The sequence below is a fragment of the Myotis nattereri genome, assembly GCF_964212035.1.
Source record: "Myotis nattereri genome assembly, chromosome: 21".
Classification (NCBI taxonomy): domain Eukaryota; kingdom Metazoa; phylum Chordata; class Mammalia; order Chiroptera; family Vespertilionidae; genus Myotis; species Myotis nattereri.
Window position 1 is genome coordinate 10,059,441 of NC_138097.1, and position 26,275 is coordinate 10,085,715.

The 26,275-nt window shown below is 48.1% G+C and overlaps 1 protein-coding gene across 1 annotated transcript in view; it reads left to right on the plus strand.

The window, feature by feature from the left end:
* CRTC3 (CREB regulated transcription coactivator 3) overlaps positions 1–26,275 on the plus strand; it is a gene marked incomplete at its 5' end in the record, with an annotated part of 1,283,408 nt that overhangs the window by 59,942 nt on the left and 1,197,191 nt on the right. The window contains 8 exons of the mRNA XM_081114743.1: positions 4,481–4,542; positions 6,503–6,565; positions 8,700–8,800; positions 15,345–15,380; positions 17,770–17,855; positions 20,129–20,178; positions 21,873–22,090; positions 25,581–25,876. Coding sequence (XP_080970869.1) covers positions 4,481–4,542; positions 6,503–6,565; positions 8,700–8,800; positions 15,345–15,380; positions 17,770–17,855; positions 20,129–20,178; positions 21,873–22,090; positions 25,581–25,876 — 912 coding nt within the window. The remainder of the gene's footprint in view (positions 1–4,480; positions 4,543–6,502; positions 6,566–8,699; positions 8,801–15,344; positions 15,381–17,769; positions 17,856–20,128; positions 20,179–21,872; positions 22,091–25,580; positions 25,877–26,275) is intronic.

A 26,275-nucleotide genomic window follows, 5' to 3' on the forward strand; every position in this document is an offset into this window, starting at 1 on the left:
CAGTGGACAGAGCATCAGCCTGTAGACCAAAAGGTCCTGGGTTTGATTCCTGACAAGGGCACGTATCTGGGTGCAGGCTCCTCCCCGGCCCGGGCCCTGGTCGGGGCGCGTGCAGGAGGCAGCCAATGGATGTGTTTCTCTCACATTAATGTTTCTCTCTGTCTTTCCCTCTCTTCTACTCTCCCTGAAAATCAATGGAAAAATATACTCTGGTGATGATTAGCAATAAATAAATAAATGTGTTTTTAGAAAGAGAGTAAAGCAAATGTTTAGAGCATTTCTGATTTATATTCCCGAGGAGGTGTGAGAACGTCCTGCATCTTAACTAGTGTGAACACCCGGAAGAGATGCCTTCACACCTGGCTCTCCTCTGTGGGATGGGCCTTGCTTTGGTTCTTGTCATACAATGAGATGAAAATTTTAGGAGGTTGGTTTATAGAACACTGTTTCTTTGAAGTGCGTGGTCTGTTACATTTGAGAAACACTGTGCTCTTCCTCAGTTAGTAGGAGGGCTCTAGAAACCCGCCAGTTAAGAAACCTCTTTGCCCAGCTGGCGTGGCTCAATGGTTGAGTGTCAGCCCATGAACCAGAAGGTCACCGGTCACCGGTCACGGCATATACGTGGGTTGCAGGCTGGTAGCGATGGATGGTTCTTTCTCACCAATGTTTTCTAGCTCTATCCCAATCCCTTCCTCTCTCTCGAATCAAAACTTTTTTTAAAATTCTTATCTTTAACCCAGGGTTTCCAAAATTTATTTGATCACAAAACGCAATTTTTTCCTCACACTCACTAGAGATTTTCATCTCAGAGGACAAGGAAATGCTGGTTTTTAGAGATTTAAGGGCAAAAGTATTCAGATTTCCATATTCGACATGCCACCTGTTTGTCACTCGCACGCTAAGAGAAACAGGACGATGCTCTCGTGTAGGCAAAGACTCTAAAAGATTTGACTCTCAGATGTGTCCTGCAAGTCAGCGTTGGAGGGAAAAGGACAAGAGGAAGTAGAGTGATGGTGAGCACGTGGGTGGGGAAATTAGGAAGGACCCCGTTGTGACCAGTTTTGTATATTAAACCTGCCCCTGGAATCATCATGGTGGGGGGCGGGGGGAGGGGGTTGGATTACGCAGACTCCAAGTTCCCATCCCACCAGCTGCATGGAGGTCACAGGCCTGCCCCAGACTCGCCCCTGGTAGAACAGCGTGCCAGGGTAGGAGAGAAAACGGCACCCCGCTGCCTCCGACGGCACTTCCTGAGCCGCCCCAGGTGCACTCGCCACATGGAAACAGGAAGCCAAAAGGAGAACGCTGCTCTGTGCACCAGCCACGGGCAGGCCCGCTGAGAGGCAGGGTGGGGCTTGTTTGGAGCGTCTGTGGCTCGGTGGCCCCACCCACGTGCCAACGCCAACAGATGTCTTCTCTTATCAACAGAAGAGCTACTCCCCTTCCTTTGGGGAAGAGTGAGTAAGAACTTTCCCTCTAACACGCCCCCAGGGGGAAGGAGTAGGAGTCCCCTGTGGATGGATTGAGGCTGGAACGTAGAGGGACTTTCCCCTACAGGACTGCTGAGACAGGGGAGAGAGAACGGATTCGGGGGCCCCGGGGTTCCCAACTGGAGCACCCAGGTGGATGGTGCCCTCCAGTAAGCACGACAGACCATCACATGAGCATCAGAAAGGCCAAGATGCTGACTAGACCACCACGTTGGGGTAACCCGGGGTTGATCATGGTGTTGCTGTCACCGCCGCGGCCTAATCGTATTTCCAGGACTGGATAAGCGGACTCAGTGACTTCAGGGGTGGCAGGTGCTGAGAGGTGGTGAGCTTCTGCTTCGTGAAATTAGTCACCAGATTCTAAAGGAAAGAGAAAGATAAGCTCAGGTTATAGATTCAGAAGCTGCTGCCAATAGGTTCTGCCGACTAAAATGCTGATCGGCTCCGTCTCTGAGGGTCGTCTCATTTCTTTTCTTTTTTTAAATTATTACTTTCTTTTCACTTTTTTTAATTTAATTTTTTAATTTTTATTTTTTATAATTTTTTTTTTAAAATATATTTTATTGATTTTTTACAGAGAGGAAGGGAGAAGGATAGAGAGCTAGAAACTTCAGTGAGAGAGAAACATCGACCAGCTGCCTCCTGCACACCTCCTACTGGGGATGTGCCCGCAACCAAGGTACATGCCCTTGACCGGAATCGAACCTGGGACCTTTCATTCCGCAGACCGACGCTCTATCCACAGAGCCAAACCGGTTTGGCTATAATTCTTTTTTTTAAATATATTTTTTATTGATTTTTTACAGAGAGGAAGGGAGAGAGATAGAGAGTCAGAAACATCGATGAGAGAGAAACATCGATCAGCTGCCTCCCGCACACCTCCTACTGGGGATGTGCCTGTGACCAAGGTACATGCCCTTGACTGGAATCAAACCTGGGACCCTTCAGTCCGTAGGCCGACGCTCTATCCACTGAGCCAAACCGGTTACGGCCTTTTTTATAATTCTTTATTGTTTAAAGTATTACATATGAATCCTTTTTTCCCCATTGACCTCTCCCCACTTGTTCCTCCCTCCTCCCTCACATGCCCCCTCCCCCCAACACTGACTGTGTCCATGGGGTTTGCTTTTATGCATGCATACAAGTCCTTTGGTTGATCTCTCCCCTTCCTCTCCACTTTCCCCCTATTCCCCCCCCTTCCCCCTGAGGTTGGACGGTCTGTTCAATGCTTCTATGTCTCTGGATCTATTTTCAGTTCATCAGTTTCTGTTGTTCATTATATTCCACATATGAGTGAGATCATGTGATATTTATCTTTCTCCGACTTTAATCCTCACCTGAGAATACTTTTCTATTGATTCTTAGAGTAGAAGGAAGGAAGGAGAGAGAGAGAGAGAGAGGCATTGATTGGTTGCCTCCTGCATGGAGTGGGGATCGAGCCTGCAACCGAGGCACATGCGTCCAACAGGAATTGAACCCAGGACCCTTCAGTCTGAGGACTGACGCTCTAGCCACTGAGCCAAACTGGCTCGGGCGGGCCTTCTTATTTCTTTACCACCGTTTCCTTTTCTGTCTCCTATGGTCTCTTCTAATCTGTCCTTCATATCATTAAGCCTAATAGTTAATGTTGAAGAAATGTCTCTCTTGGAAAACCTGTTTGTTTTTATTGACTCAATTCAGATGAAGCAATGAGATAACTAGACAAGACAAAGCCACTACACAGGAAGTAGAACTTGTGATCCTAACGCTTCTCCTGGCAAGAGGAACATTTCACACCAAATCGTTAATTCATTAGCTCAGTGCCCACACTTCACCTGGGGGCCCAGCCTCACCCGGGTGTCACTCCCTTCTCCATCAAGGGTCCCATTTCCTCCTGAGTCCAGCATGATGGCTTCTTTGTTTTTAAAATATATATATATATTTTTTATTGATTTCAGAGAGGAAGGGAGAGGGAGAGAGAGAGAGAAACATCAATGATGAGAGAGAATCATGGATTGGCTGCCTCCTGCACCCCCACACTGGGGATGGAGCCCACAACCCGGGCATGTGCCCTGACTGGGAATCGAACCATGATCTCCTGGTTCGTAGGTTGACACTCAACCATTGAGCCACACTGGCCGGGCATGATGGCTTCTCTTATAGAGAATCATTGAGGGTTTTTTAGCAGGAGGGTGATACGATTAAGCATGTTTTAGAAGACTATTCTTTGGGTGTAGTTACTAAATTCACCAAAATTTCTCGACTGCACTCGGGTGCCTGGTGCAGGGGCGTGCTGGCTTCTCCACACGCCTGGTGCATGCTCCAGGCGTGGGAGGCCCACGGAAGAACAGAATCTGTGGAGCGGAGTCCCTGACCACATAAGGAAGTTCACATTTCTCCACAGGCTAATGGTTATTAGTAACAGGAATCTTCCGTGACTGGAAAAAGGAAATATATCGGCTTATGTCACCCAAATGCTAGACTCAGGGATTCATGCAGCAGCATTGGGACTTTCTGTGAAGTGCCACCGCTGTGCTGATGTCATACGTAGACAGGCTTTCACCCCCTCAATTGGGGGGGAGCCCCTTTTTCTTCCCCTCGAAGCACTCTTTGGTCCTGTTTGTGTCACAAGCTCATCCCTGAGCCATTCGCTGTTTCCAGGAGCGTCAGGCACCTGGCTGGGAAGACCGGCCTGGGTCCCTCCCGCGGGCAGGGAGGCCTGCGCAGAACGACAGTGCTACCAGGTTTGGGTGGGGTTAGAGGGAGTTCTTAAAAACAGAAGCTCCTGCAGACATAAAAAACAAGAAACACCCACGTGAATCACACGAAGATGGCCCTCGTTAGGTGTGGACGCTCCAGGGCAAGTGATAAGAGAACCCGAGGAAGAGCTGGTGGGTGGAGAGGGGAGATAAGGGCCCGGACCTCCGAGGTGTAACTCTCCATCATTCCCGGGCCTTGTTTCTGCTCCACCTTTGCATTTAAGCTTATTTTTCCTTAATTAAAAATCCTACTTTGACGGTAGCACTTTTGGAGCCAATTACTCCTCGCAGCCCCTGGACGAGAGTTGGCCAAGGTAAGCAAACCCTGTTTTAAAGATAAGATGGGCATGTGTTCATTTTGGAAACTTTCGTTTTATTTTATCTACCCTGAGTGCTGTTCTAGAAATTTCTAATATAAAACAGAATCTTGTTCGCTCTTATAAAACTTAAGTATTTTCATGTATAATCATAGGCTGATATGAAAGTCTGAAATGACAAGTTATTTAAATACAGCTAGATCTTCACTTTTAAAACAAAATAGAAACACATTTGGAATACATTTGCCAATAGAACACTCTGACTTATTATTGTTATACTAGAGGCCCGGTGCACGGAATTCATGCACAGGTAGGGTCCCTAGGCCTGGCTGACAATCAGGGCCGATCAGGTTTCCCCTCAACTCCCGCCGCCTCCTTCCCTCGCTCCCTCAGCGCCCCGCCGCTGCCGCTGGTCGCCCACCATATTCTGCGCCATCCCCTGATGGTCAGTGCACGTCATAGTGATCGATAGAACTCCCAGTTGAACTCTCGAGGGGACACTTTGCATATTAGCCTTTTATATATATAAATAGAAGGTTTAAGAAATGGACAAGTAAACGCCTGTCCTCAGGGTGCTTAGGAAGCTACATAAGGAACATCAGCTTCAGGAAGCTTCCGAATGGGAATTTGCACAGTGGATTTGATTTAGGGGCTCTTGCAATATTTTGGTATGCAGAGGATATATACCAAAAAAGAAGAAAGAGTACTCTTTAGTATAGAGAGTAACAGAACATGAAATTAACTGGAAAAACTGCTACATTCCCCAGTTTGGGGCGTGCAGGAGGCAGCTGTTCAATGATTCTCATCACTGATGTTTCTATTTCTCTCTTCCTTCTCTGAAATCAATAAAAATATATTTTAAAAAACACACAAAAAATCCCTGCTACATCCACTGTATATATGGTATCATTTTCAGATCATGTCAGATTCAGGAGGCATTTGAAATGTACATGTTGAAAACATTTAGTTCTCTGGGCTGAGGTCTCTCCGTCCATTCTCTGGCATATACTACCCAGCACTTACTGTATGGATCATGTAGGCAGGACCTGGGAAAGGTCTGTATGAAGGTAGGCAACAGCTGACCCCACCCAGGAAGGTTTTCAGCTACCCTCAAGAATCTTAGGCCCAAATACAATATTTTAAAATCATGAAAAGATAAACTCCAAACTGATATTTTAAAATGTACATCCAAGGAAAAAATGTCTTATGCTTTCCAAGCACTAGGAGTAGATAAATATTTTCATAAACTGAGTAACTGTAACCGTTTTATTTCTCTCTATGGCCATCGGTATGGGATGCACAGTTTTTGCATGCAGGCTTGCACAGAACCCTCTACACACACATTGGGTATGTGATGAGGGGTGAGTTTATACTGGAGGAACGTCTCATGTTCCCTAGAGAGGAATTGATCATAGATTTGGACTATTTCAAAAGGTATTCATGCCTGGCCAGCGTGGCTCCGTGGTTGAGCACCAGCCTATGAACCAGGAGATCACGGTTCGATTCCTGGTCAGGGCACATGCCCAGGCTGTGGGCTCGAATCCCTAGTAGGAGCTGTACAGGAGGCCAATCAATGATTCTTTCTCATCATTGATGTTTCTATCTTTCTCTCCCTCTCCCTTCGTCTCTGAAAGCAATAAAACAATATTTTTAAAAAAGGTTTTCAAAGGCGTTTGTTTGCCCCACACCTTTTTAAACTCTATGCCCAGCTAGTAATCCCATCCTCACGGATTGGGGGCAGTTTTATCACAAAAATCAGAAATCCTAGGAGCCAGAGAGATCATTCAGTCTGACCTCATTTTCATCGTGATGAGCAGCACGAGCATTTTGCAGGGACTTCCTCAGGTTGCACAGCTAGGCGAGTGGAAAGGTTGGTTCTCAGGCCCAGGTCTGAGTCTCTGCTTTGCTTCTTGTGGATTGAACTCCTTTTCTTTTTATCTTATTCTGGTTTTTAAAGGCAGCAGCGTCCTTGGAAGGAAGAAAAGCATCCTGAGTTCAGGCTGACAGCTGCACTTAACAGGTACATGCTCGCTTCCTAGTAGAAATAACTTGGGAAGAAACCAACCCATATGATTGCCCTGATGCTCCTTATATAGTGCCTCGTAGCCAGCCAGTCTGTTCATACTCGTGTTTATATGAAGTGTTAAGAAAACAAACCTCAAACCCCTCACCATTTATTGAATGTCCACAGACTAATACAGTTTAAGAACATGAGGTCTGGGGTGAGACTACAGCAAGCATGTCAAACTCAAAGGCTAACAGACCAAACAAGGCATGCGGCCCGCAGGCTGCGAGTTTGACATGCTTGGACTACAGGGTTTGCCTCTTTCTATGTGACCTTGAACAAGTTCTTTAACTCTGTGCCCAGTTTTCTCATTTGGGAAAGGGAGATAATAGTACCTACAGTAAGGGATGGTTATGAAGATTAAGTAAGATAATACACGGGAGGAGCATGTATTCAGTAAGCGTCAGCTATTGTAGGGACCCTTCGGGCCAGGCTCCCGTAGTCACTGTTCTGTGTAAGTCTTTAGCCAGTACTGATAACGTCCTATAAGAATGAGGTTTTGTGTGTTTTGTTTTTTCTGTTCTAAGAGATTAATGACTTGTCCAAGGCCACTTAGCTAATATGTGATGAAACTGGGATTTAAAAAACACCCAAAACTTTTTATAGTGCAAACTTTTAAACATACACAGAAGGGAAAAGAGTTATAAGAAGTCCCTTGTGCTCATCTTTTAGCTTCAGTCCTTAGCATCCTGCCATTTCTTCTATAACTTCCACCCCCATCTCACAGCTGGCTAGATATAATCTTTTACTATAAATATATCTAACAGTACGAGGCTGGTAAGAACCTTTTAGACCAAACAAAACGTAACCGCAGTTTCATTATTTCACTTAACAAATGAACAATAACTCATTAATATCATCTAATACCAACCTGCATTCACATTTTCCCAGGGGGCCCCCTCCAGCTGCTAGAGGGGATGCTGCCCGGTTCATGAATCACTTAATAAAGCCAATTAGATCTTCAAAACAGACAGACACAAAATTTCCCAGTAGTCTCTGCATCTGATATTCTCTGATGAGTCTCTGTGACTCTAAAGGAGCCGGATCTGAACCCAGGTCCCTCTGGCCCCAGAGTCCATGCTCTTCCTGTTGCACCACACAAGGTCTGAACTGCCTCTCCCTGGTCTGGACACATGGCCACGTGCAGTGAGGCCACAGAGAAGCATTTTAGGCTGATTTGAGGTCCACAAGTTCTTTTTATGGCAGACAGCGTGGCCCTGCATGGGACAACAGTCATCTCCTAGCATCGAGGCTGTGTAGAAGTTGGAGCTGTCTGCGGAATTCCAGAAATACGCTCTAGATCAGCAGTTCCTGGGTTTTTTGTCCTTTACCTTAGAAGCCACGGAGTATATGTCTGTGTCGGTGTATCTATTGGGATTTATCTGTTGACACTAGAAATGAAAATGAGAGATTTTTAAATGTTATTTAGTCATGAATTTGAAAATAGCAAAATAAAAATGGTAAACCCCACGCATGTTAACATAAATATTTCTTTAAGAAACAAAATGACATTTTCCAAAACAAAAAAGTGTATTGAGAAGAGTGGCATCGTTATCCCTTCGACGAATCTCTGACAGTAGCTGGGTTCTCTGCTGATGCGTTCAGCCTGCAGTGACTTCACATGTCACGCGGCTTCTGTCACCCTCCACTGTGCTCACCAGAACAAGCGAAGGGGCAAAGATCATTTTAGTATGAACTGCAACCCCCTTGACTTGTACTGTCCCCGAAAGGGTCTGAGAACCGCTGCCATAGGTGAGCCTTCGGACAGGAGTTCCTTAGTGAAGGCAGGATGGGCAGGTCTTGGAGGAAGCCATGCACCCCAGGCCTCGTTTAAATAGATCATTAAGCTATGCCAGCAGCTTCAAGGTGTAAAGCTCTGCGAGCACAGGTGACAGTCATGGGGGGTGTGGGTGACCTTCAGCGGCTGTTATTGATGTAAGGGACTTCAGGTAGGTCCAGACCCCTCATTGCATGGATCATCGTGAGTAATCATCCTGACTTCTCTCCCGTTGGTAATGTTCAGCGAAGACTATTGCATTGTCACGAAGGAAAAACGGATTTTCAGCCAGACTCTCTCCTCCCCCCTCAGGACCAATTCTGATTCTGCGCTTCACACGAGTGCTCTAAGCACCAAGCCCCAGGACCCCTATGGAGGAGGGGCCCAGTCGGCCTGGCCGGCCGCATACATGGGTAAGACTCACGGCCCTGCTTCTGCCTGTCCTGTGGCATCTTGCCTGGCGCGTGCCCTCCCCGCCCGTGGTCTCCAGAGAAGGAGCACGGGGACGGTGTGTGTGCCCCGTGGGTGAGTGGCGCTTACAGGTCACCTGCTTGATTGCTGCCTCTCTCACGGCAGCTTCTCCCCCTCGGCACCTCTGGGCCCTCCGTTTCCTGTCTTCCCTTCCACACTCATCATTCTCATGTGGACCCATCCTAGCTTTCTAACCGGTCTCCTCAACTCCAGGCCTATATATTTCTCATCCAGTTTTACATGATTTATCTGAAGGTCTTCTTTTCTCACCTAGGATCTGAGCAAACTGAGAAATAAAACCAGAAGTGACAGATGAAGCTAAATGTCTTTATTAGTGACAAGAGGACGCGGATCCTCTCTGTGGGTCCATGCCCATTACGACTGAACCCCAGGACGAGGCCCTCTGCCCCGCAGCGCTGGCCCAGCCGAGTGCCACGAGAGGGTGGGGTCAGACTGAAGGGCAGGCCAGCAGAGAAGGCCCCGAGGAGGAGAGGGGCTGGACTGGGGCTGGGCATCGCCTGCTCAGTTGGTCCCCATTTTGCCAGGTAGACCATTGTCCTGCCTCCCTTGGCCAGAGTGAGTGAAGTGGGGGAGAGCCGGAGTGACAGGAGTGGGGAAAGCCTTCTCATGCCATCTGCTTCCAGAGTGAACTCACATCTGATCATAGTCTCCTGCGTACAGTCCTCCGTGCCCCCTCCCTCCAGGAGAGTCCCAGTCCCAGTCTGGAATGACAGGAGCTCCAGGACCTGCCTTCCCCCCGCCCCCGTTCTCACTCCCCAAGTCAGCCGTGAGGACCACGTTGGGTTCTGCTAATGTTTCATTCTGTTCTCAACTCTTCCTCCCATAACTCACTCCTGACCTACCTGATCAACACCATCCGCTTTGTCATCATTTCTGTGGGGCCATCCTTGGCCTTCCTGTCCGCCAGAACTATCCATGTCCTAACACCCCAAAGCTCCTGCGTGCGGGTGGCTCTCTCGGCACCTGTGTCACTCCTGTGCTCAGAGTCGATTTCTTGATGGTCTTACCTGCAGCACTGTGCCTGGCCGGAGGAGCCCTCGGTGCTGGGAAGTGCGGGGAAACCACAGTGGCTACCTGTGCAGAGCACTCGCTAGCATCAGCCTGCACACGCAACAGTCTGGCTCGCTGAGACACAGGCCAGCCTGCCTCTCTGGGGTTAGAATCTGGCAGGAACAATGGCTCTGACTGTCCATTTGTATGCCAGTCAGCACTCCGGGTCGACTTGTCCACAAACAGGAAGGACTATGTGTTTGGTCTTGAAACGGGCAAATAAATCTTTAGCTGAGCTTTTCTGGGTTCTTCACTTTTTAGACACCTAAAGCCTAAATGGTCTGTTTCTTCCGAGGAGAGCATGGCTGGCCTATTTTCTTGCACATAGTAGGGTAGGCTTTAGTAATAATTGTTCCCTGGTGCAATCAGAGATGACTAAACCGTTGTTGCTTGTAAAGCGTAGGATCTTTTAGAATCGGTGGAGGCCATCCAGCCGATTTTCCACACACACACACACACACACACACACACACACACACACACGGACAGGAGAGTAAAGCTGGCGGTTATGTCAGACTCGGGTGTGGGTTAGAGAAGCGGGTCCCTGAGGAGGGGGGGAGGGGGGGAGGGGGGGAGGTGAACTCAGGATGGGTAGAGATGGGAAGATATAAACAAAGCCCAGCAGAGGCAGAGCCGGCGATCAGTGGGGCCCTGTGATGGCGGCAGGATCTTAGTCGCCCTGGACTGGGAGGGAGCCAGACCGATGGGTTTTTACCTGGGACCCCGGACGCAGAGCTGATTTCTGCCTCTGCCATTCCTTCTGGCAGAGTTTACTCCAGAAAGGGCTAAGGCCTAGAGAGGACAGGAAATCATAGGTAATTTAAGTAGGACCTTGTGAGGCTGCGTGCAAAGAGAAAAGAAAATAACTAAAGAAAGTGATCGATTGAGCGAAGTGTTTATGCTAAGAGTGATGCGGCTTCAGCGGGAAGAGGTGAGAAGTGTCGGACGGTGAGAGGATGGATGAGAAGGCAGAAGAATGTAAGTGTTGATCCTGGCAGGCAGGACGAGCAGAGAAAGACATCCCAGAGTCGGCTTTCTGGGGTGACTTGAGAATCAGGGGGCGCTCCTTGTCACCTCAGCAGTTAAACATTGTTGGGCCACGTATCTGACAGCCCAGAGGGCGGGCTGCCCTCCAGCTTGAACCGCGTGGCTGCTTCTGCGAGTATCGCAGAACCCAGAAACACATCCAAATATGGACGTGTTTACATGGGAAAGCCAGTGTGTTTAAAATCTTAGTCAAGTCTCCAAGGATGGGAATTATTTCTGGAGAATTCTATTTGCTGGTGGGAGCTATTTTAAATCGTTTCATGCATTTTCCCCCTGTAATTCATTAAAGTTTTTCATTTTCTTTTCCTCTTGGATTTTAAAAATATCGACTAGCTTTGCAAAAAGGTATTTCTTATTATAGGACCAACCAAATAAAGATGAAGCAAGTGATGGGAAAATGTAATGGAGCCCAGAATCGGGCTTCGTAGCAGAAGCAACAGTAACTGCTCTGCCCCTGGGGACCTTTCCTGAGCGTAATGATGTAGCTCCGGCCAGTGTTCCCACTCGTTGTTGTTGTGAGTGGACGAAAAAGGAGCATCTGCTTAACTCCATGAGCAAGAAACTTGGATGCATTAACGAGCGGTTTGTGTCCCAAGAAAACAAAGCCATTGTTCTGATGCGTGTGTAGTGATTTTCCTGATGGTGATTGAGTGTCATGACAGTTACACGTAAGTGATTAGCAGTTGATATAAAAGGCAGCAATAGACTTTCATTCAATCAAATAAGATTTTTATATGCTCTCGTTTAATTAGCCAGAATCTCTAAAAGGAAATGTTGAGCCTTTCCCTGGCAGCCTGTGCCGTTCAGTTATTTCACCTGCATGCACACGGGGACAGTTACGGGCTCTCTGACATGCCCTGTCCCAGAGCCAAGACGGTCCCCTCACTCTCCTGGGCTCACGGCCGTCCTGGGAAGGAGGCAGGGTGGTCCCCGTCCTTGCAGTGAGTCCTAGAGCCGAGGCTGGTGCGTGGAGGGTGCTTGTCTTCTGCACCCAGAGCTCTAGAAGCAGAGCATGGCCAACTCGGGGGCCGCAGCCCTGAGCTCCTCCTCTGGGTCCGGTAGAGGCCCAGATGTCAGTGGCCTTCAACAGGCGATGCGCTTTGACCTGCATAGTTAAGGAAAAGTTTTAAATGCAAATAACCCTGAAGGAAGTGAGCCTGTGCCTGACGGGAGGGAGAGGGCAAGCATCCCAGGTCATAGAGGGGGCAAAAAGCGTCCCCTCGAGGGCAGGAGGGCCCAGAATGAGGAGGCTGAGACCCCAGCGGCTTCTTAAAGGACCCCCTCTGGTTAGAGCATCCACCTCTCACTGCTCCTCTACTCGGTGAATCAAGACTGTGCTGGAAGTCAGGCTTGAGCCGGGGGAGGGGACATGGGCTCGGTGACACTGAGGAGGTCACCACGTCTCTGACCCAGGACGTTTCCTGGGTCACAGATGCAGCCTCGGTCCCTGCTGTGCCATCCCCGCTGGGCCGGTGCACGTGAGTGTCCCCTCTGTGCAGACAGCCCATCGCCACCTGTTCCTTTTCTCGGTAGCCCTTTGTTTATGGTTGTGTCCTATGATATTCTTCATTCAGCAGTAGAAATCCTGGCTTGCATATTTTGGTCACATGTGAGCTTGCTGCTGCCACCTCCATCTTTCTGGTCACCTACACTCAAACCTGGTGGTGTCTTTAATATCCTCAGTCCCGCCCCTGTCACCATTCAGCAGCCAAGTCGCGCTCAGTCTACCCCTGTGGTGCCTCCACCTGCCCTCTCCTTTCTGTCCCCACTTCCTGCCTTCGGCCTGGACCGTTCTATTTGGTTTCCACCTGGTCTCCCTGCCTTTCAGTCCTTCTCACACTGAGCTGTCAGAACCATCTCTCGAAAGCGTAGTTGAATCGCGTCACTGCTCTAGCGGAGACCCAGTATGTCCTGCCTCTTGCCAACTTAATCCTCTCTCAGCAAAGCCTCATCTCCCCTCCTCCGCCTGTCTTCACAGGGCGCATCCCTTCCCACCTTACTCCCATGTCTAATCCCTCAGGCACAGCACGGTGGACATTCTGAAGGCGCACAGGCCAGAGTCCTAGTCCCGAACTTACTTAGCAGAGCGACCTGGAGGGTTAGCATCTGTCGCATAGAGTTGCTGTGAGGATGGCATGAGGTCACCTGTGTAAAGGCCCAGCACATAGCGGACAGTACTGTTAGCAGCTGTTACTATCATCCTCGTTGTTACCCTCAGTGTCTAACTCAGGTGCCACCTCCTCCGTGAAGCCTTCCTGGGTTCCAGTCTGACGGAGAGGCGGTGACACTGATGGCCTGTCGCGTGCAATGTCTGCTCCCCCCTCAGGCCGTTTCACGAGGTTGAGTCCTCGTGTTGCAGGGACAGGTCAGCCTTGTTCATTAGACCCCGAGTGAGGGGTTTCTTGATGAGAAAGAAGCAATGCTGGATTGCTGTACAACGTGAGGCTTTTTATTTGTGATCGGGCTGTCAGCATGGTCACGTTCCCTGCCCTTGGCAATACGGGGGCCCCAAAATGTGAGTCAGAAGCTCCTCTCTCCTCCTTGTAACAGTGCCGACTGCAGAGCCAGGCCCTTTGCCTCTGCACCTCATTTCTGAACGTTCTTGTGTTCACATCTCCTTTCTTCAGCTGTGTTCACTCACAGTGAAGCGATAGCCTAGCCTCGTGGTCAGCAAACTGGCTCGCGAGCCACATGCGGCTCTTTGGCCCCTTGAGTGTGGCTCCTCCACAAAATACCACATGTGGGCGCGCACATACAGTGCGATTGAAACTTCGTGGCCCATGCACAGAAGTCAGTATTTTGTGGAAGAGCCACACTCAAGGGGCCAAAGAGCCGCAGTTTGCCGACCACTGGCCTAGCCCAAGTCTCGCATTGGCTAGGACCGTCTGAGGAGGGTCCTCTGGGGTGATTTTAAAATGTAGATTCCTGGGCCCATTCTTACACCTTCTGAGGCAAAAAGCTTTGAGGGTTGAGCTCATGGATCTGCATTTTAAAAAGCTCACCCAAGTGGTCTTTATGTGCATTAACATAAAGTTTTAAATCACTGACTTAGATTCTGTTTCCATCAGCCTGAAAAAAATTCTGTCTTTATGAATGTGCTCAATTTATGGACCTCTTCCTGCTCCTGGGGACTCATGGTGCTGGCCAGGCACCCAGCCTCCACTAAAATTGGGTCTCTTCTCGCTGTACTGTAGAATTTGAATCCATGTCCTGTCTTCACCCCTGCACTCTGCCACCTGCCACATCTAGCATTCAGTAGCAACTTAATATATGTTGAGTGAATGATTGTTAGATATTTAGTTTATAGACTAATCTGGTTAACTTACAGATTAAGTTTATCCAAAAACATATTGAAACTTTAAGTAAGTAAGCCTATATTTAAAGGCTTGGAACTTTAAAATTTCTCCTGATTTTATATTGAAAACTCACTTGGTATAATTGATGTCTCTAAAGAGAATAATAATCTTACCTACTTGGCACAAGTCTTTGGTTTTAGCCCAGAGCAATTAGATATACTATACTTGTCATTAACAGTGTATTTTATAGGTTAAAAATATTTTATTCAGCCCAGCCGGTGCGGCTCACTGGTTGAGCATTGACCCATGCACCAAGAGGTTGCCGATTCAGTTCCCGGTCAGGGCATGTGCCTGGGTTGTGGGCTCGATCACCAGTGGTGGGCATGCAGGAGGCAGGCAATCGACATTCTCTCATCGATCTTTCTATGTTTCTCTCCCTCTCCCTTTCACTCTTTCTTTAAAAAGAAAAAAAACACATATGTATTTAAAAAGAAAAGAACCTAAATGTTATAAAAAGTACTTTATTCGGTTAGAATGTATTCAAAGTCAAATTTTTAAATTTCTGTGACTAGCTATCACATCCCCTATTTAAGTTGACTGAGACTTCAGATAAATTATTTTTTTAAATAACTTGACTCTTTGCAAGAAATATTTGCATAACTACATACAGCATGGAACTTCCGTTTGTTCCGCTGGGCCCGCGTGGTGAGTGTGAAGCAATTACTGCCCTTCCTAGTGGGCGATGCATTTGGAAGAGGTTTCGATCCAAATTTCTTTATTTTGTAAGCTGAATAGAGGTTCTCAGATTTTGAAAATTGTTTCCTTAGGACAGTTTAAGAGTGAGATAATTTTAAAGGAGAAGAAAAGTAGATAGGAACCAACTTTAGGCTTAAATTAACCGTATCTGTCTTAATTTTAGCATCAAGGCCAATGCATCTTAGCCGGACCTCAACCAGTGTACCAAAATGGATAGAATTTTAAAAATTCAATTTCAAATCAGAAAGAGTGACAAATTCATGAATAAAGGAAAAGGAAAGCGCCACATAAAAGTATTTGTTTTCTTTCCCCCTAGGTTTCTGTGATGGTGAGAACAATGGACATGGGGAAGGTACGGATTGGTGGGCTGGGCGGGATGCTGACGAGTTTACATGACCTCCTTTCAACATGTGAACTAATTGATGCTCATTTTCAGAACTTCCCAAAATGCTGACAACTACAAATGAGTTTAGTTGTCTGAGATGCTCTATTAAATTAGGGCTACCCATGGCCAAGGCCACGAGAAAGGAAGCGAATGGTGAGATTGCGTCATCTGCTTCCCCATAATCCCAGTCACAGGGGTGTGCAGGGAAGCAGAGGTTGTCATCACATGAAAATATGAAATACTTGGTCGCCCTGGCCAGTGTGGCTCAGTTGGTTGGGCATCTCCCCCTGTACCTAGAAGTTGCCGGTTCTATTCCGGATCAGGGCACATGCCCGTGTTGCGGGCTGGATTCCCAGTAGTGGTGTGCAGGAGGCAGCTGATTGATGTTTCATTCTCACATCGATGTTTCTCCCTTCCTCTCCCTTTCTCTCTCTCTAAAAATCAATAAGAAATCTTTAAGGAAAAAGAAAATATTAATGAATTGGTCGCTAACACCATTAGTTATTCCAGTATTCCTCCCTCCTCAGCTGCCTGTCTCTGCCCATTTAGAAAGTTTTGAGACTCTGTGATTGACACATGTAAATAAGCAGTGTGAGGAAACTGCAAATTGATTGCAAAATGAAATTGCAGGAGATACTGAGATTTATAAAACCGATCACATGATATTGGAGATTTACTGAAATGTTTGCTTAAAGCCAGTGATAAGTGAGGATCTGATACAATTCGTTTATTCATTCAGTGCCAGACGCTTTTTCCTTTTCCCTAAATCTTCATCATCTGAAATTTAATTTTCGCAATCTGAAAGTGAACAACTAAATTAGGTTTACAATAAATTGCAGAGATAAGGACTCACGGGAGTATGCTATATGAGGCGCATCTCGCACGAGAGGCACAATTCTCTACCATCATCCTATCGAGTCCTTTTCCGGGCAAGCCATTTTAGGCCATGAATAACCTCATGAAAAGTTGAAACATCAGTAAACATCCACTAGGACAAATAAATAATTGGCTTCAAGCTTCTTTTCATCCCCGCAGTGGATCCTTTGAGGAATTCTCAGTAAAACTTGGAAATGAAGACCAAATCAGTGAAGTTCTCTAAGGAAGCAGTCCTCTTTAAGGCCTTCGCGTCTCCCCAGCCGTATTCCTGTGACCAGTCTCTTATGAGCAGTAACCTTGAGGCATGAAGCCGCCTCACTCAGCCCTTGAAACTTTTCCTGTCATCCATCAGTGCCGCAGAGAGCGATTGTTTATTCTCGAGTGTCTCCTTGTATTGCTTTATAAAGGCTCTCAAACCTATTATTCCTGCCGCCCAGTTTGCGAGTCAGCTGCAGAGCCGGGTTGAGCTGGCACTGTTTCCAGCACTCCCTGTGCCGAAACGTTGCTGAATAGACTCAAGGCCCTGCCCTTGTGGACTCCACGTTTCCGAAGCCGTTCATAGTAAGGGTCAGACTAGGTAGCATTTGAAGAAAAGAAAATCCAACAAGGATGTGAACAAAATGAGTTCTTCAGAAGAGAGTGGCTTGAGTGTCCTGATTAAGAGAGAGACCGGGGACCGCTGATAAGCCTGGATATCTGAGTAGGAACGGCGCTGTCCTGACGGGGTGCGGTTGACTGTAAAGGCACCGCATGGGGCTCTGTTACAGCGCCCCCACCCTCAACTCATTCTGAGAGGCCACCAATGCAATCAGATCCTGAGTGTTAGTAAAAATAAGATAAAATAAACTTATTGTAGAATTTTTCTTTCATTTTTCAAATCTTTTTCTCAGAATTAACTCTGAAATTTTGGTCCCTATTTTTTTTTTTTAATATATGTATTTCAGAGAGGAAGGGAGAGGGAGAGAGAGAGAGAAACATCAATGATGAGAGAGAATCATGGATCGGCTGCCTCCTGCACACCCCCTACTGGGGATCCAGCCCACAACCCAGACATGTGCCCTGACCAGGAATCGAATCGTGACCTCCTGGTTCATAGGTCAGTGCTCAACCACTGAGCCACACCGACTGGGCTGGTCCCTGTTTTAAGTGACTTCTTTTTGGGGTTTGTTACCCGTGGGTCTCCTGTGTGGGGCTAAAACAGACAGTCATGACATGACAGTCAAAGTGGAGCGCACGTGGCCACCAAGCCCTAACTGCATGTGCATTCCGAGCAGTCACCAGTGTCTGATGTTGAACCCCCAGCCGGGCATCGGGTCCCCTAATTCCTGAGGGCTGGCCCTCCCCTTGTCTTCCGGTCTCTCTCTGAGAACAACAATGAATATTTGTGAACTAAATCATGGTTTTCTCTCGAAGATCATTTCTTCGGCCCGTGTTGTGATGGCTGCCGTCTAACGCAATGACTGTGCTTCCCCCACTTTAGTGATGTCTTTCCCTGGTTCATTGAAAGAAGAGAATCTGCTAAACGTCCCCAAGCCACTGCCAAAGCAGCTGTGGGAGGCCAAGGAGGTGGGTGAGCAGCCCTCACTGTGCTTGTGGTCACTGAATGTTTGCCCTTCAGCGGTCCCTGTGCATCCTGTGGCGGGGAAACGAGGAGATGGGGAAAGGAAGGTAACTTCTTTGGGGACAGAGCTAGGAAGAACACACTAGGGAATGATGGCTCGAGTAAGAATGATCACATTTTGTTGGTAAGTTAGTACACTGATCTCTTGGCTCCCTAATTTGCATGTGAATGGACTCATTAAAAAAAACACACCAGCCCTAACTGGTGTGGCTCAGTGGATAGAGCGTCAGCCTGCGGACTAAAAGGTCCCAGGTTCAGTTCCGGTCAAGGGCATGTACCTTGGTTGCAGGCACATCCCTAGTGCAGGAGGCAGCTGATCAATGTTTCTCTCTCATCGATGTTTCCAACTCTATCCCTCTCCCTTCCACTCTAAAAAATCAATAAAAATATATTTAAAAAAAAAAAAAACACACCAAACGATTAGTCCCCCATATCTCATTCCTATCGCTAAACGCACTGAACCCCGGTTACAAGCCATAGGCAGACTTTGCTGTTTTGTGGCCACACCCTCTACCAGTGACCCGCCTCTGTCCACAGCTGCTGCTTCACCAGATATCCCTTTTTTAAGTCAAGGGATTTGACCTGAGTCCTCAGGGAGTCGTTAAACAAGTCATCTGTTTTAGGATTTCCATGAGTATTTGTGTCCACTGTGCTAGCTGACCCCCACCGTGCTCCCGCTGTGGACGGGGGAGGTCCCACGGTGCTGGGCTGGGCCCTTCCCCTCGGGAAGCTGTGCTGCCTTTGCAAGAAAGCCGTTCACCCCCAGCCCTTAGTGATGCAGTTGCTCATCTGGCCTCGGTACTTGACTGCCCGCCTGCTAGGCTGCCTCCGTCCAGTCCCATTTTCTCCTGCCACGTCCACGAAGGTCCTCGTCAGCATTGGCGTGGGCTTGACAGGTCTTTTGTAAAAGCGAGATGCACTGATGTTTTATCACTGGGGAGAGGGAGAGAGATGATTTAAAGCTCATCTCCTTGCCCTGGCCGGTTTGGCTCCGTGGATAGAACATCAGCCTGCGGACCAAAGGGTCCCGGGTTCGATTCCGGTCAAGGGCATGTACCTCGGTTGCAGGCTCCTCCCTGGCCCGGGCCTTGGTCGGGGCTCATGCAGGAGGCAGCCAATCGATGTGTTTCTCTCACATCGGTATTTCTCTCTGTCTTTCCCTCTCTCTTCTACTCGCCCTAAAAATCAAGGGAAATATATCCTCGGGTGAGGATGAACAAAAATAAATAAATAAAATAAAATCCATCCCCTTAAGCAGAGGATAAGCAGCCGCACGTTGTCTTTTTGGCTGTGGAGACACAAGTCGTTTTGGAGGCTTTACCCTGAGGACAGCTACGTCTCCTCCAGCAGAGAAGGGAGGGCAGCCACTCCTTCCCGAGTGCCCGGCCTCTCTGGGAGGAGGCACTCCTCTCCCTAATTCTTAAGGATTTGTTGTTCTCCGTTAACCATTTCTGGGAGAAGACTTGCGTCAATGGGTTCATTCATGGTTTTCACCATATAGTACATTGATTGAGCACCTTTTGCCAGACATTCTGGGCCCAGGGATTCTGCAGTAAACAAACACCAAAAACTCCCTGCCCCCCCCCCCCCCAATTTATTTTCTAGTTGAAATATTTTCTTATGACAGTAATTTATTCTTTCTTCACCCTGTTTTATTTTTTGTATTCTTTTCCTTTCAGGCCAATGGAAAAGGAATGTCTATTTAAAAGCTCTATATGGCCCTGGCCAGTTTGGCTCAGTGGATAGAGTGTCGGCCTGTGGACCAAAGGGTCCTGGGTTCAATTCCAGTCAAGGGCACATACCTCGGGCCCTGATCGGGGCACATGCACGAGGCAACCAATCGATGTGTTTCTCTCATCGATGTTTCTCTCTGTCTTTCTCTCTCTCTCCTACTCGCCCTAAAAATCAATGGAAAAATACCCTCTGGTGAGGATGAACAAACCAGAAAATAATAAGCTCTGTATATAAAACATTGGCCTTTCTGAAGGAAATACTATAGATCTAGAAGATAAGTTAATAAAGCATCAAATTAAGAACATTTTAATGTTCTGTCTCCCTTGTGCCTGGAGAAGTCTAGTTAGAACTTAAAGGGCCACTGTGTGAGGTGCTAACTGCCTCTCGCTTGCACTGACTGGAGCCCCAAGATACTTATAAAGACACTTCTAAGAGCTTGATTTTGGCTTTTCAGTGAGTAAGCCCAGCTTCTGTCTCTCCCCAGATTCAGTCGCTGTCAGGGCGCCCTCGATCCTGTGATGTTGCAGGTGGCAGGTAAGTAATGTTCTTTCTGTTCATGGCTCGGGGACTGTCCCAAGGTTTTCCCGAAAGGAAAATCTTGCTACTTCGGCACAGAACTCTGCAAAACTTCCCGCGTTATGTGTTCATTGAAAGTCAACGGGATTTTCATGAAAACAACAGCTCTCTTTGGTACTCAATATTTCAGTTATTTAAAGTAATTATATTACATAACTGCAGTAATAAATAAAACTGCCATACATGTGTTTGTGAATAACACAACTGGCTCTTGGTAAACACATGACTTGAAGCAGAAGCGCGGTGGGCACCTGGCACCCTTTCTGACTGTTCAGCGCGTCATAACTCGCCCCTCCATCTCCAGGCTCTGCCTCTTGCACCCCGGCCTCCACGCCCCCGAGTCTTAGCCACACTGTCCTCAGAATGACTGCACATGTCTCTCCCTGCTTCCTGCCTTCCACAGGCTTCTGGCCGTCAGCACGTAGCTTTCCGCCTCATATGCTCCTGCTATAGGGCCGTCTCCCATCAGCACCCGCCCCTCTTAAACTTGACCTTACTGTGGTGTCTGAGTTCCTGGGCACACTGTGTGGCTTCACGCCTTTCTGCTTTGCCCACGCTATGAATTTGCCTGAAATGGTTTTTCCTGCATAAATTCACCATGTGAATTCTTTGGCCTTCAAACTGAACTCGGATGCCCCCAGGAAGCCCCCTCCAGCCTGCTGGTCGTTGTCCCCACCCCTTATGCTGCCAGGCTCTGTCACTGTACTACTGGATTGTGTGACATTGCAAGTTCTTTTCTATTTATTTACTTATCCATTCATTCATTTTAAGCAAATTATTTTCTTTTGGGCTCTATCTCCCTGCTTTGTCCAAATCTCTTGGGGCCCCATTATCAGTATCTGGTATCGGGGACGTGCTCTACTGACCATGCTGTATTGAGTGGAGTGTCTTCAATTGAATTCATTTCCTCCCGCCTCTTCCTGAAGCAGCCATAGCTTCCTACTGGGTCTCCTTGCTGTCTTTCTGCTCCCGTAAGCCATCCTCCACACTATAATTAAAAAACTATCCGAACCGGTTTGGCTCAGTGGATAGAGCGTCGGACTGCGGACTGAAAGGTCCCAGGTTCGATTCCGGTCAAGGGCATGTACCTTGGTTGCGGGCACCTCCCCACTAGGGGGCGTGCAGGAGGCAGCTGATCAATGTTTCTCTCTCATCGATGTTTCTAACTCTCTATCCCTCTCCCTTCTTCTCTGTAAAAAAATCAATAAAATATAAAAAAAAACCCAAAAAACTATATCCTGGAAGGTACCTGGCTGATACAGTGTGTGTGTGTGTGTGTGTGTGTGTGTGTGTGTGTGTAGGAAAGAGAATTTAGAAACCTAGCTAACAGAATCGTGTAAATTGCACAGCAGTGCCTTTATAAGGTGCTTTATAATTTCTAAAGTGCTTTTACATCAATTATTTCATCCGGTCTTGAAAAATACTCCTATAAAGTGGGTATAGATGCATCCTCCGTCCAACCCAGCAGGTAAGGAGGGGCCCTGCAGAGGGGGTGAGCCAAGGAGGCGAGTTCTCAGGACGAGGCGGAGGCAGAGCTTACACGAGGACTTGGATCTTTGACTGCTTTTATTTGATGAGGGAACGTATCAGACATGTCCTAGTCCCCAAAGCCTAACGATTTTAGAAAGTAACATTTATCTTTCCCTTTTCAGCGCTTTTCCACACAACAGTCCAAACATGGGCCTCTCCCCCTTTCTGGGGACCCTGAACACCGGAGGGTCCCTGCCAGACTTAACCAACCTGCACTACTCGACGCCCCTGCCGGCCTCCCTGGACACCGGCAACCCCCTCTTTGGTGGCATGAGTATGGGGAACAGTGTGGGCAACCTTCCTGCTGCTATGACTCACCTGGGCATCAGAAGCTCTTCTGGTAAGTGCCCCTGCTCTGTGGAACCCTGCCCGTACCCACAGGTGGCTTCCTCACAGGTGGGGCCCAGCCAGGTGGCCTGTTAGTGGAGTGTGGAGTGACCACATCCTGTTCTTGTAGGTCCTGGCCCTGCTAACATGTTGCTCTGGTGGCCCAGTGTCTACTGGGCATTATAAGCCTCCTTGTTTATCATCTTCAGCAGCCCCTGTATCCCGGGGACTTGGAGAATAAGACTTGAGAGTCAAGAAATAAGTGTCAATTCTAGTCTGTGCTGGCCGAGCAGTGTTAGTGGCTCTTAGTAAATATCACGTGATGATATGTAATCATTACAGCCATCTCTAGATCCCTCCAATTTCCCATTGGATTTCAAAAGAGAACGTTTTGAATTTTAGAAAATTTACAGTGAATACCATGACAATATTTATACTTAAATAGATGCATATATTTAATAGAAATCTACTACAGTTCCAAATAATTGGCTCAAATTTTCAGAAGGGCTAAAAGATGTGGCATGTGGCTCTATCGAAATGCTACCCGCAATGTGACTTGGGTGTTTCTATCTTCTATAATAATAAAAGAGTGATATGCTAATTAGACCAGACGTCCTTCAGGACGACCTTCCAGATAAAGCTGGGGCTGCAAGGGAAGCCTGGGTCCCGGGTGCCAGAGGGAAGCCGGTGCCGGCAGCTGGGGGAAGGAAGGCCTACTCTTGCACAAATTTCATGCATCGGGCCTCTAGTATGAATGTAAGTGTCCACAGCTCAGACCCATGGGACTACATTTGCTGGAGCCCTGACATGCGCTCTGTCAGTGTGTGGGCAGGTGTTACTACTCCCTCTCACACTCGGTGTGCGGTACAGCCCAGGCAGTAACCGTCCTAAGAATTGTGTGGACCTTTGGAAGGGTCCTCGGTGAGGGTCTGTCTGTGGGAAAGTGCTTGCTGGTTTCCACTCTGGGTTCAACAGGACGCGTCTGCGTGGATCAGCTCACCACTCACGGGAGAGTGGCCCTCTCTGGGCGGTCCCTGGCAAGCTCTAATGATTTGCAGTCGTGCTGCTGGGGCGCAACATGACTTGAGGTTTGAAGAAGGGATTTCAGTGAGCACCTTTATTCTTGGTTCTTTAGGTCATTTTTTTATCCTGCTGCTTTTCTTAGGTGACTCTGGTCGTTCTCTATGAAAAAAGACATTCACGGTCACATAGGTCACGTCACGTCGGCGTTTAGCTCTCCTGGGTCTTGGTATCGCCTCCAACCTTGGGCTTCAGTTGCAAATCCTGAGCTTAATCACTTGCTGTATTTTCCTCAAGCAAGCATTACTTTGTCCAGAGCGTCCAGAACCAGGATCAGCTTTTTCTAGTTCCTGTGCATGGAACTTAAAACGCATGGGACACAAAGTCGCACATATTTTTTTAAAGATGTTTGTGCTTTTTTTTTTTTCTGAATGAGTGGGGTTTTTAAAAAATTGAATCATATCTTTAGCTCTAATTCTAATTCTTTTTTAAAAAAAAAACCTAAGCTGAGGATATGTTTGCTTTGTGTTGCTATTTTATTTTAGAGAGAGGAAGGAAGAGAGAAAGAGACATTGCTCAATTGGTTGCCTCCTTTACGTGCCCCGAACAGGGATTGAACCTGCAACCTAGGTAGGTGCCTTGTCTGGAAATCAAAGCTTTTGGTGTACAGGATGACGCTCCAACCAACTGAGCCACTGGCCAGGGCTGTTCTAATTCTTATTTGACCAGCCTTATCTCCAACCTTTACATAGGAAGTTGAGTTGTGGAATACTACTTAGGGTTTATTAGAGACGTCTTTCCTACCTTTTAAAAGTTATTTGCAAGCTAAAAATGCTTTATTTCTTCCTTCATTTTCATAATTTTTATCTAACACTCAATTTAAAAAATATATATTTTTTTATTGATTTCAAAGAGAAAGGGATAGAGAGAGATAGATACATCTATGATGAGAGACTATCATTGATCAGCTGCCTCCTGCACGCCCCCTACTGGGGATGGAGCCCGAAACCTGGGCATGTGCCCTGACCTGGAATCCAATTGTGACTTCCTGGTTCATAGGTCAACACTCAACCACTGAGCCACACCGGCTGGGCTAACACTCAATTTCTTTATCAACATAAAACAGTACCACTTCACCTGCTGGTCCAAGAGTGATGGACTGAGCTGTGAGACATGGGTGTTGCTAGTTAAGAATCTCAGCAGCAGCATTCATTCACGGAGTGAAGCCACCCTGTCAGGCCCCATGCCAGGTGCCCAGGACCCAACAGGGCACAGGACAGTGCCCCTGGCCTCCTCCAGCTTGTGCCCCAGCTCCCTGTGTCATGCAAATGCCTTCCCCAAACGCTCTTGCTCACGCTAAAACTTACCACCCTCCCTCCAAAACAACACTAAGCACCAGCAAAAGCTTCCTTTCCCCTGAATCGGAGTGGACTGTGATGAACAGTGTCTTGGGAGCCAGGAAAACAAAGAGGAAGGCACCGAGGGGCCGGAGACATGGCGGGTGTCTCTTCCCGGGACCCTCTGGGCGCTCAGGGTGTTGACAGGCCACACGGAGGCAGCTCCCTGAGAGCCACGCCTCCAAGGAAGCCTGCTCCCCGAAGCAGCCGGGGGTTCGACAGTGTGCCTGGGACCGAGGCACGCGGGGCTCTGAGCTGGGTTTGTGGCCCTGGCCGGTGCTGCTCAGTGGATAGAACGTCAGCCTGTGAACTGAAGGGTCCCAGGTTTGAGTCCGGTCAAGGGCACATACCTCGGTTGCAGGCTCCTTCCAGGCCCCAGCCCTGGTTGGGGGTGTGCAGGAGGCAACCAATCGATGTGTCTCTCGCACATCAATGTTTCTGTCTTTCCCTCTCTCTTCCACTTCCTCTAAAAATCAATGGGAAAATATCCTCGGGGGAGGATGAAGAAAGTAAAATGAACAGATTTTGTGGTACAGCCCTGGCTCCTCTCCCTGGGCTGAGCTAAGCACATTACACATTGGCCTCCACTCCCCACTCTTACCTGGTCCTGCCCCCCCAACCCCCACCCCCATCCGTTACACGATCGCCTCCTCTCAAAAAAAGCGTTCCCGCCGAGGCCGGTTTGGCTCAGTGGATGGAGCGTCGGCCTGCGGACTGGGGGGTCCCGGGTTCGATTCCGGTCAGGGGCATGTGCCTGGGTTGCGGGCGCATCCCCGGTGGGGGATGTGTAGGAGGCGGCTGGTCGATGTTTCTCTCTCATCGATGTTTCTAACTCTCTATCTCTCTCCCTTCGTCTCTGTAAAGAATCAATAAAATATATTTAAAAAAAAACACACAAAAAAACCGTTCCCTGATGGGGGTTTCCGTGCCGCTGGTACATCTGATACATGTTCAGCCGGAGTCTCCCAGGGCCCCTCCACACAGAATCCTCATCACATCGTAGGAAGTGATGTTTTCTTTAATCTTGGAAAACGAGCGATTTGGTCGGAAATTATGACAAGTAACTTGGAATCTGTTCTCTCCTAGGTCTCCAGAGCTCCCGGAGTAACCCCTCCCTCCAGGCCACACTCAGCAAGACAGCGCTTTCCTCTTCCCTGAACAGCCACCCGCAGACCTCGCCCAGCGCTTCTACGCTTCACCCTTCACTGCGCCTCTTTTCCCTCAGCAACCCCTCTCTCCCCACCACAAACCTGAGCGGCCCCTCTCGGCGCAGGCAGCCTCCCGTCAGCCCTCTCACGCTCTCTCCGGGCCCCGAAGCACATCAGGGCTTCTGCAGACAGCTCTCTTCCACCAGCCCGATGAACCCCTATCCTGCCGCGCAGGTAAACATCGCTTTGGCGAAACAGCCTGAAGATGGAGGAATCGCTTTCCTTCTCTCTGGTTTGGGACTGAGTCCATTACACCCAGGGTTGTCCATGAGGTCACTTATCTGTGAAATCAGAGTGGAAATGTGAATAGCTCAGAATGCAGTAATGATTTCCCAAGAGCAGGCCTGTGTTGATTATTCTTAAGCAAACATGGAACATTTGCAGGTGTTGTAACTCTCAAAGTTGGGGTTGGGGGAAAGTGGTAAGGCATAGAGGATGCAACCCAGGTCTGCCTGCCTTAGCTCAGGGAAGCAGGTATGGCAAGCCAATCACTGGCTCTCTACGTACTTTATTTATTTTCTTAAATATTCCTATTGACTTCAGAGAGAAAGAGAGAGGGAGAGAGAGAGAGAG